Below are 12,119 nucleotides of genomic sequence, written 5' to 3'. Positions count from 1 at the left end.
TTATTATTCTCAAAACAACTGCGGTCCTCTGTCATCTTTCTTCTTTTTCCGTGGTTTATTTACTGCGTGACTAGCACACGCTAAACCCAGCTAGCGTACGGGGGGGTCAAAATGGATGCCAGGAGCACATTAGCAATAATTCACATGAGTGAGTCCAGTAAATGGATAGGATGTGATTTATTTCTCACAGGTGCAAATGTCACATGGTGGACACCGGCGTATTAGCAAATAGCATTATCAATAACACACGCCAATGATTTTGGTGCAGTAAGTTTGGATCTATTTGGTCCTATTCTGCTTTGCAAAAAGTGAGAAAATGTGACCTGAAAAATCACCGTAATAATAATAATAATAATATAAATATAGTTTGCAGAGTGAAAACAATTATGCTTCTTTATTTTTTTCTTCTCTTATTCTTTTTTTTTTACTCTTTTTGAAAAAATACAAATATTACAAATACATACATATAATGCATATGTATACAAAGATTTGCAATATGCATACATCTGTATTATAATTATAACGGCTAAGGTTTTGACTAGGGTCGTTTTTGGAAAGTCTTGTAATATACAATAACATTAAAAAACTTTCTTTCCATGTAATGTATAATCCATAAAGGGTGAAATAATCTTAAAAAATATACAATGAAAACCATAAGTGCGTGTGTGCCCGAGTTCTGTGCAAAGCAGGTAAACAGTGACATCTACAGGGCATCCAGTGAACCGCACCACATTTACTGCTAGTCACCCTCGCCTTCAAATGATTACAAAAATTAAAATGTTTCTTTTAATCACCCTCAAAACACCAGACTTGTTTGTGTTTACTCATGTGACTATTTTTGTGAGGCTACTTTTGGTAGCAGTGCTAAGCTAGCCTGTGGTCTTAGCACCAGGGAGCTTCTTTTTGCGATGCTAACACGACATGTCAGCGTCTTTACGTATGGCCAGCAGACATCTGCCTCTGTCCTCCGCATGTCCTCAAATGACCGCAAGACACATGGAGGCTTCACGCTTTGTCTCGTCTCGTGCTGTTTACACGGAGCCACATTCGCTCGTTGTCTTCAGTCTGCTCGCCGCACGGACGGGACGTCTGACGAGACCTTTCGCCCTCACCCTCCTCTGTCTCACACCACGTACACTTCCTCCACTCTTTGTCTGCACTGCAAGTGTCTTTGATACAAAATGGCGGTGACAGCGCGAGAGAAAGTGACTGGAGACATTTTGTATTCCTAAAAAGAAGCCAGTGAGGATAACACCTTCACCCCAAAACCTTACAAAGAAGAGTTTCCAGGTGTGGTGACCTAATGCCTACTGTACTGTGTGTCTTTGATGACTCTTGATGGTTTATAGCAATATCAAGCATTTGTCACACACATCCCCATTTAAACACTTCCAACGTGGGCGCCCTAACACACTTGACTACTTTAAAACACTTTTGACTTGATGCGTGGTGTCCTGATATTTTTGTTCACGTGTCTTTGATAAGAAGCGAGAACTCATTGATGTTATCGCTTCTTGTACCACTTAAAATTTAATGCTTTGGTTGATGGATTTTTGGCCCCCCACTCCCTCAAAACCCTTCAGTTTTCTGTGTGGTGTCCCACTACTTTTGCCCTAACGTGTCTTTGATGATTGTTGCTGTTCATCTAGCAGTTATCATTAATCCAAACGGTCTTTTCTGATTATTGCGAATAACTTGCCACTTACGGTTGGTGATGCTACATTGATGCTACATTGTTGCACGGATCCGCACAGACAGTGGGTGCCGTCCCAATACTTTTGTTCATGGCGCAAACGCTTATGCTTAGGCAGCATCTGGCTTCGCTGAGCTCTTTCCAGCTTAGTATGTCCTTGAACCTTTTTATTTATTTTCAATTCTTTTATGGAAATAAAAGTTTCATCCGTTCAACAATATTGAAAAGCATTAGTAGTCATAATAATCTGCGCGGCATCTTTTGGACTCTGTCTTAGGAGGTACATCTGGTTGCTTGTAAATCCCAGCCCAAGAAAAAGGGGCAAAAACAAATTTGACAAGAGCTTCGGGATTAGCGCAGATTAACGTTCTAGCGCTTGCACTTTTTGCAGCTGGACACAGAAAGAAACTTGCGGCTAATCCCTGAGGGATGAGGACGTGTAAAACAACAAAAGCGCACACTTTACGGGGACGTTTATTAGTGAACAGAGCGTAGCTTTAGACGCGCATATGCGCTGTGATCCGCTTTCCCCGCCCGGGTTACACGGCTCGCAGATTGCTTTTCTTCACTTGTTCCAAAGAAGATTGAGAGCATGTTTAGTTCTTATGAGTCCAAGAAAAAGCTTTGAGTGATTGTTACTTGTACAACAAAGCAATGAGCTAGTCTCCTTTGGAACAACGCACGGCATGGAAAATGTTTTTGCTTGTTGATGCAATGGAAATGCCGTTTTGCATTATCAACCGTCATCAACATGTCGAATGGAATTAACTACTGCAATCAGCACATTTTATTATTTTGATTTTTGGGGGGAAGAAAATCTAAAATAATCCATGATGGCTGCTAAAAGCCATGGTTCAGTTTTCTTAAATCACTATCCAATAATGCCATTCGACCAAGGGATGGCATTATACGCTTGGACATTCGCTCCATGTGATGTCACGGTCAAATGTCCGACATAAATCTGAATCAAAACGAGCGTCTTGATGTTAGCACAAAGCGTAGCCATTGTTTCATAGACACATAATGTTACGCCGCCTTTTCCCAATCAATTCGTCGCGACGCGCTTCTTCGCTTCCGACAGCGCTGTCATCGTAGCGCAATCATCGCAAGGGCCATATTTTGTCATCATTTCTATCTTTTTACGAGAAACATTGGGAGGAGAAGTGGCTTCCATTTCATGTTCCATTACACGCCGCCTTAGCGCGCAATTACACCCTCCAGTAGCAAAATGGATGACAGGAATGAAAGGTGCAAAGAAGCGGGACAAAGGTGGATGCTGAATAGGGATGGGAGGTGAGGGGCATCACGTAACATTATTTTAACTGTAATCTCAAACAGTATTTCACAGAGCATTGATGCTAATAAGCTAAAAAAAGAAGAAGGGAAATGGGAATGCTTCACTGCCTCAAGTGGCCACTAGAGGATGCTAAAACTGCAAATCAAACCGTTTTTCACTAGATGTGGACTTTATTGGCGAGAAGTATTGTTCTTTTTATTAAATTAGCTAATTGGTGGGCTAGTTAGATAAATAACTACTCAAATAGTTAGGCACTACTGTATTTTAGTAAGTTTATTCATTAGCTCCTTCGTTCCTCCAATTTTTCCTTTGTTAGTTGGAAACTAAGTTAGCATCATTACTTTGTCTTAATCAGCAAGAAAATTGGACAGCTAATTAGCTGGTGAGTCAGCAAGATTTTCAGTGAGTAAGTACACTTGTGTGTTTGACAGTCACCTTCTTACAGTAGCTATGTTGTTCGTTGGCTGCTAAAATTCACAGGGAAAAATCAACAGATGCTTGGACTGGCCTGCATAAAACAGTAGGCCGCTACACTGTGCTATTACTTATTTCTGCAGGTCTTTGTCGAACAGGAGATGGTTGCTTCGACAACTTTGTTTTCCCTCTGTTTTCCAAGATGACTAAATGTAGCCGAATGAAAAGCAGCGGATGTTTCTGAGAGCTCATGCGGTGAGTGCGTCTTCACTTTGTCAACGCGGGAGTACTGAGAGGTGAATTAAACGTGATAATGAACAACACTTCACCGCCAGACGCTTAATGGAGGGGAGGTGTAAACACAGTGTGAGCGAGGACTCCTCTCTCTTCTCCCGAGGGAAGCTTTCGACGACATTCCCTTTTAATTCACATCTCAACCCTCAGACCAACATACATCGTTACTGACAGCCCCCAAATTTAAGCGATTTAGTCCAGTCCAGTTCAGTTATGTTTGTCAGCTAGCAACGCATACATGAGTTATCTAGATAGTCGGATAATGAGTTATATTGAATTGAATTTAGACAGCTATTTAATTACCAAATCAGCTACGAGGGAAAAATGAAAGGGGAAATACTTTTATTCTTTAAATTACTATTTTACCTCAGAATAGCATTTTTATTTTTTTATTCACAGGAATAAAATAAAAATTATAGAACATATAAAAAAAATAACTCCTTGGATTTCAACAAAGAAAAGTACTGTATGTGTATTTTGGTCGAGGATTATTGAATGCTTTTGTCTGCTGGAGGGTATTATCATCATCATATTACCAAAAACGTTTCCCTTCTATCATTATTATATTTAAATATGTTGCATTTTCAAATCCACCGTTACTAAAGAACGTAATTTTCATATTCTTAAGGTTATAATTAAAATATATTTTTTTTAAAAATTCAAGAGCGCGTCTGTGTTTTGCTTCTTTTCTTTTCCCCTATTCACGTTTGCGCACCCAAATGTAAAAACAAAGGGGATGAATAACAAGGATTAAGTGATCCATTGACCGTAGGTGTAATTTTACTCAGGCCCTCTTCGGACGCCCCTGTGTTGAGGAGTAGTGATGTGCAGTCCAGTTCTTTTAAGTGAACTGAATCTTTAGAATCAGTTCACTCAAAAGAATCGTCCCCCCCACACACACGCTGATCCTATTTTTTTTTATAAATCAAATAAATTTGAAATTTACTCGTATTATTATTATTATTTGAATAAACATTTATGTTAAAACTTGTCTGGTGTTTTATTCCTTGTTTTTATATTCACTAATTAAAACAAAAATCAGACATTTGGTTAACTGCTTTATATGACAATATGTATGTGTTTTATTAATTCTCAATAAAACCACTGAACGAAACGTCTCGTTTGCATTTCTGACTGGCTGCAAAAAAAAAACCACACACACAAAAAAAAAAATAGAAAAGTCATCAACGGGATTTGAACCCGTGACGCAAAGAAATATGAATACTTTACTTGGCAGAAGCCTAACCGCTGTGCTCCCGTGACACACAGAAATCGCACCAGATAGTGTTCAATATAGCCAACAACACTAAATTACCCGGCGAAGGTCCGCGTTGATCTGTCCCGCCCATGTTAAGGGGGGGGGCTCTAATGTTACCATTGCCCGATGGGAGCTCAGCAACAGCTGTCATGCGATAGTGTTGGCTCGTGAGTGAACAATTCGTTCAAAAGATCTTTTCAGTGAACGAGAGTGACTTCCTAAAGTGATTCGTTCTTTTTTTCCAGTTCATATGAATTCAACCAGTAGGTGTCGGTAATGCGCATTGAAGCTGGTGCCACCTCGCCGTAAAACAAAACGAAGAAGAAAATGACTTAACTTCCTGTTAACGAACGAGTCGTGAATTGCATTTCCCGTACACCAACTGAACGGTTATGTGAGCGAATGAGACAGTGATTTGCATTTCCAGTTCATCGCGAGAACGGATCAGTGCAGTGAGGGAACGAATGCTGACTTTCCCGTTAGCGAACGAGGCAATGGGTCAACTGCCTTCCTTCCCGTGCATCTACGGATCAATCTGTGAACGTGTTGCGTCTCGCTCCTGGCGTGAACTACGTAAGCCAGAATGCAGATTTACGATTTGCCAAGGAAAGAAAACAAGAACCACTCACTGAAACACCATTTCTTTTATGCGCGTTTTCTCCAAGCTAACGGCTAACTTTATTGCATGAAGGGATGCGCCGTTATGCAACAACGGGGAGATTATGCTTCTCTTTGGGTAATCTTGATTTTATCAAAGTCTGCTTTATTGTCAGTTTCTTCACATGCCAAGACACACAAAGAACTCGAAATTTCTCCCACTATCCCACGGTGACAAGACATAGTACACAATATACATACAAGTAAACAACACAAAAAAAATAAAAACAAGAAGGCACAAACAATGAATAAATAAGAGTGATGAATAAATAATATAACACTTATAACACTTGTAGTAGTTTTTAAATAACGTGTATGCATATATACGCCTAAATATTGTTATCCAATATATCTACTGCAATTTCACATTGGATTGCTGGTTTGAAATTTACTTTTATTATTATTATTATTTTAATAAACATTAAAACCTGTTAAAACTTGTCTGGTGTTTTAATCTGACATTTGGTTAACTGCTTTATATGACAATATGTATAAGTGTTTTACGTTGTGTAATATGTGTTGGTGTCCCCCCAAATAAAGAGCAAGTCAAATACACATTCTTGACACGTACAAAAAATGCATAAAGTTATTAGGTACACCTGAAAATGGTGGCGTACCTAATGGAGTGTCCATGTGACGTCACATATCAACCAGCCAATCAGGAGGTGGGGGTGAGGGCGGGTGTGGCACTTTTCACTTTCACTTCAGCTTTGGCCATGATTTTTCCCTAATGAAGTGGCCTGTTATTAGGTACACCTAAAAATGGCGGCGTACCTAAAGGAGTGTCCGTGTGACATCACAGATCAAACAGCCAATCAGAAAGTGGGGGTGAGGGCGGGTGTGGCACTTTTCACTTAAACCAGTGGTGGCGACCTCCAGTCCTCGAGGGGCCGCGTTCCAATATGTTTTCCAAGTGACCCTCGTTAAGCGCACCTGCGTGAAAACTTTTAGCTCATTTTGAACGTGAAAGGAGCTAAAAGTTTTCACGCAGGTGCGCTTAACGAGGGTCACTTGGAAAACATGTTGGAACGCGGCCCTGAGGACTAGAGCTTGACACCTGTGACCTTTGACCATGATATTTCCCTAATAAAGTGGCCTCTTATTAGGTACACTTGAAAATGGCGGTGTACCTAATGGAGTGTCCGTGATTCCCTCGTTAAGCGCACCTGCGTGAAAACTTTTAGCTCCTTTTGAACGTGAAAGAAGCTAAAACTTTTCACGCACCTGCGCTTAACGAGGGTCACTTGGAAAACATGTTGGAACGCGGCCCCAAGGACTAGAGCTTGACGTCAGTGACCTTTGACCATTATATTTCCCTAATAAAGTGGCCTGTTATTAGGTACACTTGACAATGGCGGTGTACCTAATGGAGTGTCCGTGTGATTCCCTCGTTAAGTGCAGGTGCGTGAAAACTTTTAGCTCCTTTTGACCGTGAAAGAAGCTAAAACTTTTCACGCACCTGCGCTTAACGAGGGTCACTTGGAAAACATGTTGGAACGCGGCCCTGAGGACTAGAGCTTGACACCTGTGACCTTTGACCATGATATTTCCCTAATAAAGTGGCCTGTTATTAGGTACACTTGAAAATGGCGGTGTACCTAATGGAGTGTCCGTGTGATTCCCTCGTTAAGCGCACCTGCGTGAAAACTTTTAGCTCCTTTCACGTTCAAAAGAAGCTAAAAGTTTTCACGCAGGTGCGCTTAACGAGGGTCACTTGGAAAACATATTGGAACGCGGCCCCTCGAGGACTGGAGGTCGCCACCACTGGTTTAAGTGAAAAGTGCCACACCCGCCCTCACCCCCACTTTCTGATTGGCTGTTTGATCTGTGATGTCACACGGACACTCCTTTAGGTACGCCGCCATTTTTAGGTGTACCTAATAACAGGCCACTTCATTAGGGAAAAATCATGGCCAAAGCTGAAGTGAAAGTGAAAAGTGCCACACCCGCCCTCACCCCCACCTCCTGATTGGCTGGTTGATATGTGACGTCACATGGACACTCCATTAGGTACGCCACCATTTTCAGGTGTACCTAATAACTTTATGCATTTTTTTTACGTGTCAAGAATGTGTATTTGACTTGCTCTTTATTTGGGGGGACACCAACACATATTACACAACGTAAAACACTTATACATATTGTCATATAAAGCAGTTAACCAAATGTCAGATTAAAACACCAGACAAGTTTTAACAGGTTTTAATGTTTATTAAAATAATAATAATAATAAAAGTAAATTTCAAACCAGCAATCCAATGTGAAATTGCAGTAGATATATTGGATAACAATATTTAGGCATATATATGCATACACGTTATTTAAAAACTACTACAAGTGTTATAAGTGTTGTATTGTTTATCCATCACTCTTATTTATTCATTGTTTGTGCCTTCTTGTTTTTATTTTTTTGTGTTGTTTACTTGTATGTATATTGTGTACTATGTCTTGTCACCGTGGGATAGTGGGAACGTAATTTCAATTTCTTTGTGTGTCTTGGCACGTGAAGAAATTGACAATAAAGCAGACTTTGACTTTGATAAAATCAAGATTACCCAAAGATAAGTATAATCTCCCCGTTGTTGCATAACGGCGCATCCCTTCATGCAATAAAGTTAGCCATTAGCTTGGAGAAAACGCGCATAAAAGAAGTGGTGTTTCACTGAGTGGTTCTTGTTCTTTCTTTCCTTGGCAAATCGTAAATCTGCATTCTGGCTTACGTAGTTCACGCCAGGAGGGAGACGCAACACGTTCACAGACTGATCCGTAGATGCACGGGAAGGAAGGCAGGTGACCCATCATCGCTTTCGCGAACGGGAAAGTCAGGATTCGTTCCCTCACTGATGCCTTCTCGCGATGAACTGGAAATGCAAATCACTGTCTCGTTCGATCACATAACCTTTCAGTTGGTGTACGGGAAATGCAATTCACGACTCGTTCGTGAACAGGAAGTTACGTCATTTTCTTCTTTGTTTTGTTTTACGGCGAGGTGGCACCAGCTTCAATGCGCATTACTGACACCTACTGGTTGAAGTCATATGAACTTGAAAAAAGAACGAATCACTTTAGGAAGTTATTCGTTCAATCTCGTTCACTGAAAAGATATTTTGAACGAATTGTTCACTCACGAGCCAACACTATCGCATCGGGCAATGGTAACATTAGAGCCCCCCCCCACCCCACCCCCCCCCCCCCCCGTTAACATGGGCGGGTCAGATCAACGCGGACCCTCGCCGGGTAATTTAGTGTCGTTGGCTATATTGAACATCATTTGGTGGGATTGCTGTGTGTCACGATAGCACAGTGGTTAAGGTTCTGGCTAGTAAACTGTTCATATTTCTTTGCGTCACGGGTTCAAATCCCGTTGATCACTCTTCTATTTTTTTTTTTTTTCGTTATTTTTTGCAGCCAGTCAGAAATGCAAACGAGACGTTTCGTTCAGTGGTTTTATTGAGAATTAATAAAACACATACATATTGTCATATAAAGCAGTTAACCAAATGTCTGATTTTTATGTTTTAATTGGCGAATATAAAAACAAGGAATAAAACACCAGGCAAGTTTTAATATAAATAAAATAATAATAATAATACATGTAAATTTGGATGAACTGGAAGTGCAAATCACTCACTATCGTTCACTAAAATGATTCGTTCTTTTGAACGAATCGGTCATTCACGAGCCAACACGATTGAGGAGGCGAGATGGGTCCTCTTAGCGATGACGTCAGTCCTGATTTGGAGACGATGGAGCTGCAACTTCAACGTCGTAGCACAGTATTTTAAGTTACGGTTCATTTATTTTAGTTATAAATGTACAGCGGGTTTTATAAGACCCCAAATGGAACAAAGTGTACTTATGCCAAGTTGAAAGGTGAGTTAATCCTCATTTATGTCGGCAGAACAAGTCGACAAATTAGCTAGCTTGTTGTAAAATCCCTAAATAAGACTCAGTCGTTTTCAAACTCAATTGGAACCTCTTGCGTTTCTTTACGTACTCTATTATGATGGGGAATATTCTAATTAAAGTTTCCAGATAAGTTGGATCTTATGCGGCACTGCGTCGTTCGCAAAGGAAGAGCAAATATCTGTTGAATGGCAACCATTATTGTTGCGCTTTTAGCAACTGCATAGTCAGCAGTTGTTAATTTTTTTTTTGGTTCCAACAACGTTAGATGTGATCTATATAAAAATACATGAACTTGCGTATCATAAGTAAATGACGCTGGTAAAAGTGGAAATAGATCAATTCAAATTCTGACTTCGCATTTGCTAAAAGTAATGCTGTTGAGATTCAATCATAACTTATTTTGCCGACCTGTTTTGTCTTGTGCCTTAGCTCCGAAGAAAGTGCCCCCCACCGCCATCATGCCTCAGAAGAGCGCTCAGACCACCCACTACATCGAGCTGGGGGGCTACCAGTACTGGCCAGTGTTGGTACCCCGCGGGATCCGCCTATACACCTACGAGCAGATCCCGGGTTACCTGCGCGAGAACCCGTACATCACGGATGGATACAGGGCCTACCTGCCCTCCAGGCTCTGCATCAAGAGGTGAGTGGCAGGTCGGGGAAATGCTTGGGTGATGGGCTGGTAGGTCAGAGAGATTGCTAAATAGTTGGACTGATAATACATCACTCAGCTCATCAGTTAGACATCTGATTAGTTTTCAGGGTCCATCTGAGCTATTTGTGTAACTAGAATCTAGTTACTAGATGTTGGGTTCCTTAAACAAAGTACCTTGGCACTGAGACAAGACATTTATTTTTGACGTGAGTGCTGTATGTGTGTTTGCCAGCCTGTTCATCCTGTCCAATGAGACCGTGAACATCTGGACTCACCTGCTGGGCTTCCTCTTCTTCTTCTTCCTGGCCGTGTACCACATGGCACAAGTCCTGCCCCAGCTAGGGGTCTCGCGCGAGGACTACGTGATCTACTCCGTGGGACTCTTCTGCTTCCAGGTTCACGTTTCCCTTGCCTTAAAAAAAACAACCTGTGATCACTTCATTTTTGTCATGCTTATAAAAGAGGCTGTCAAAAGCTAACCTGTGACCGCTGTGTCTCCAGCTGTGTCTGCTGTGCTCAGCGGGCTACCACGTGTTCCGCTGCCACCGCTCGGAGAAGACGGGCCGACGCTGGATGGCGCTGGACTATGCCGGCGTGTCAGTGGGCATCCTGGGCTGCTACGTGCCCGCCGTCTTCTATGCATTCTACTGCAATAACGTGAGCACGCTACCAATGTTCACCAGGAAATAAAAGTGGATTAGTGACACAGACAATTCTGCAATTTTCTTTTGTTGTTTTTCTTTTTGATTAGTGATACGAGATTCTCATATTTCTTGCTTTTAAAATTGCTTAAAGGACCTTTCTTTTTTGTTCTGTGTTAGTACTGGCGGCAGGTGTACCTGGTTACAGTGCTGGCAATGATCCTGGCTGTGTTCTTGGCGCACATCCACCCCAACTTCCTAAGCAAGCAGTGGCGCCGGCCTCGCCGCTTGGCCTTCTGCGCACTGGCGTCAAGCGGCTTGGTGCCCGTCCTGCACTTTGTCTACGATGCCGGTGGCTTCTCCACAGACCTCGTGCAAGTGAGCGAGCGCTTGTTGCCGTCATTCCTATTTTCTCTCTCTGTTTCTTTATCTTATTTTAAAGCTGTTGTTGCTGGATTTCCTCAGTCTTTCATCCCGCGCGTGCTGGTCATGTATTTGATGGCGGTGTTGGCGCTGCTCTTCTACATCTCCAAAGTGCCTGAACGATACTTCCCAGGTCAGCCATCACAGCGGGAATGGCGAGTGTGGTAAAAAAAAAAAGAGCTTTTGGGCTAAATTGTGTCTACCGTGTCGCTTCAGGCCAGCTGAACCTTGTGGGCTCCAGCCACCAGCTGTGGCACGTGCTGCTTCTGCTCATGTTCTACTGGTGGCACCAGTCGTCTTGTTACATCATGGCCTACAGACATAGACATACATGCCCCGCCATCCTCGTTGGGACCAACGCACACTCCTAGCCTACATGGAAAACGACGACACGACACGCTTTTATAGTCACAGTAAGATTAGACTGAAATGCCATGCTACACTCCTACATTACTATAGACTCAAACAGAATACAACAAAACTATTCCAATCTTAGACTGGTCTATAGTCCTATCTATTTTTTTACAGAAACTGCTCAATTGCCCCCAGCATGCACTGCTGCTGAAGAGCGCGCCGGTTCAGGACAAGAGACAACGCCGCAAATTTCTTTGGCGGTCAATGATGACATTAACTCCAAAATACCATCAGAAAATGTTGCTGCTGATTGTACGCCACAGACAAGTTAAAAGCTAATCTTGTCTTTGTTAGCAAACAAACAAAAAAAAACAAGCAATGTAGCAAAATAGCCAGCCACTAACAATTGATAATCATATACAACTTTTCTACCCTGCCCGACACTATGACAGACTGGGCCAGTCTATGAATACACTAAACCTTATAGTACAACTTGACTATCCCATGATGTCCTCGACTGGACT

The 12,119-nt window shown here is 41.9% G+C and overlaps 1 protein-coding gene across 1 annotated transcript; it reads left to right on the top strand.

Moving 5' to 3' along the window:
* Window positions 1-9,295: 9,295 nt before the first annotated feature.
* On the top strand, window positions 9,296-11,941 carry paqr3a (progestin and adipoQ receptor family member IIIa). Its single transcript, XM_049763362.2, has 8 exons — window positions 9,296-9,486; window positions 9,952-10,165; window positions 10,410-10,572; window positions 10,679-10,834; window positions 10,999-11,196; window positions 11,284-11,374; window positions 11,458-11,654; window positions 11,770-11,941. The coding sequence occupies exons 1-7, from the start codon at window positions 9,426-9,428 to the stop codon at window positions 11,610-11,612; spliced, it is 1,038 nt and encodes a 345-aa protein (XP_049619319.1). The 5' UTR covers window positions 9,296-9,425; the 3' UTR covers window positions 11,613-11,654; window positions 11,770-11,941.
* The last annotated feature ends 178 nt before the right edge of the window (window positions 11,942-12,119 follow it).

Source organism: Syngnathus scovelli, chromosome 3 (assembly GCF_024217435.2).
Source record: "Syngnathus scovelli strain Florida chromosome 3, RoL_Ssco_1.2, whole genome shotgun sequence".
In the NCBI taxonomy this organism is placed as follows: Eukaryota; Metazoa; Chordata; class Actinopteri; order Syngnathiformes; family Syngnathidae; genus Syngnathus; species Syngnathus scovelli.
Note: the sequence above shows the minus strand (reverse complement) of the source record. Positions and strands in the feature narration are given on the sequence as shown.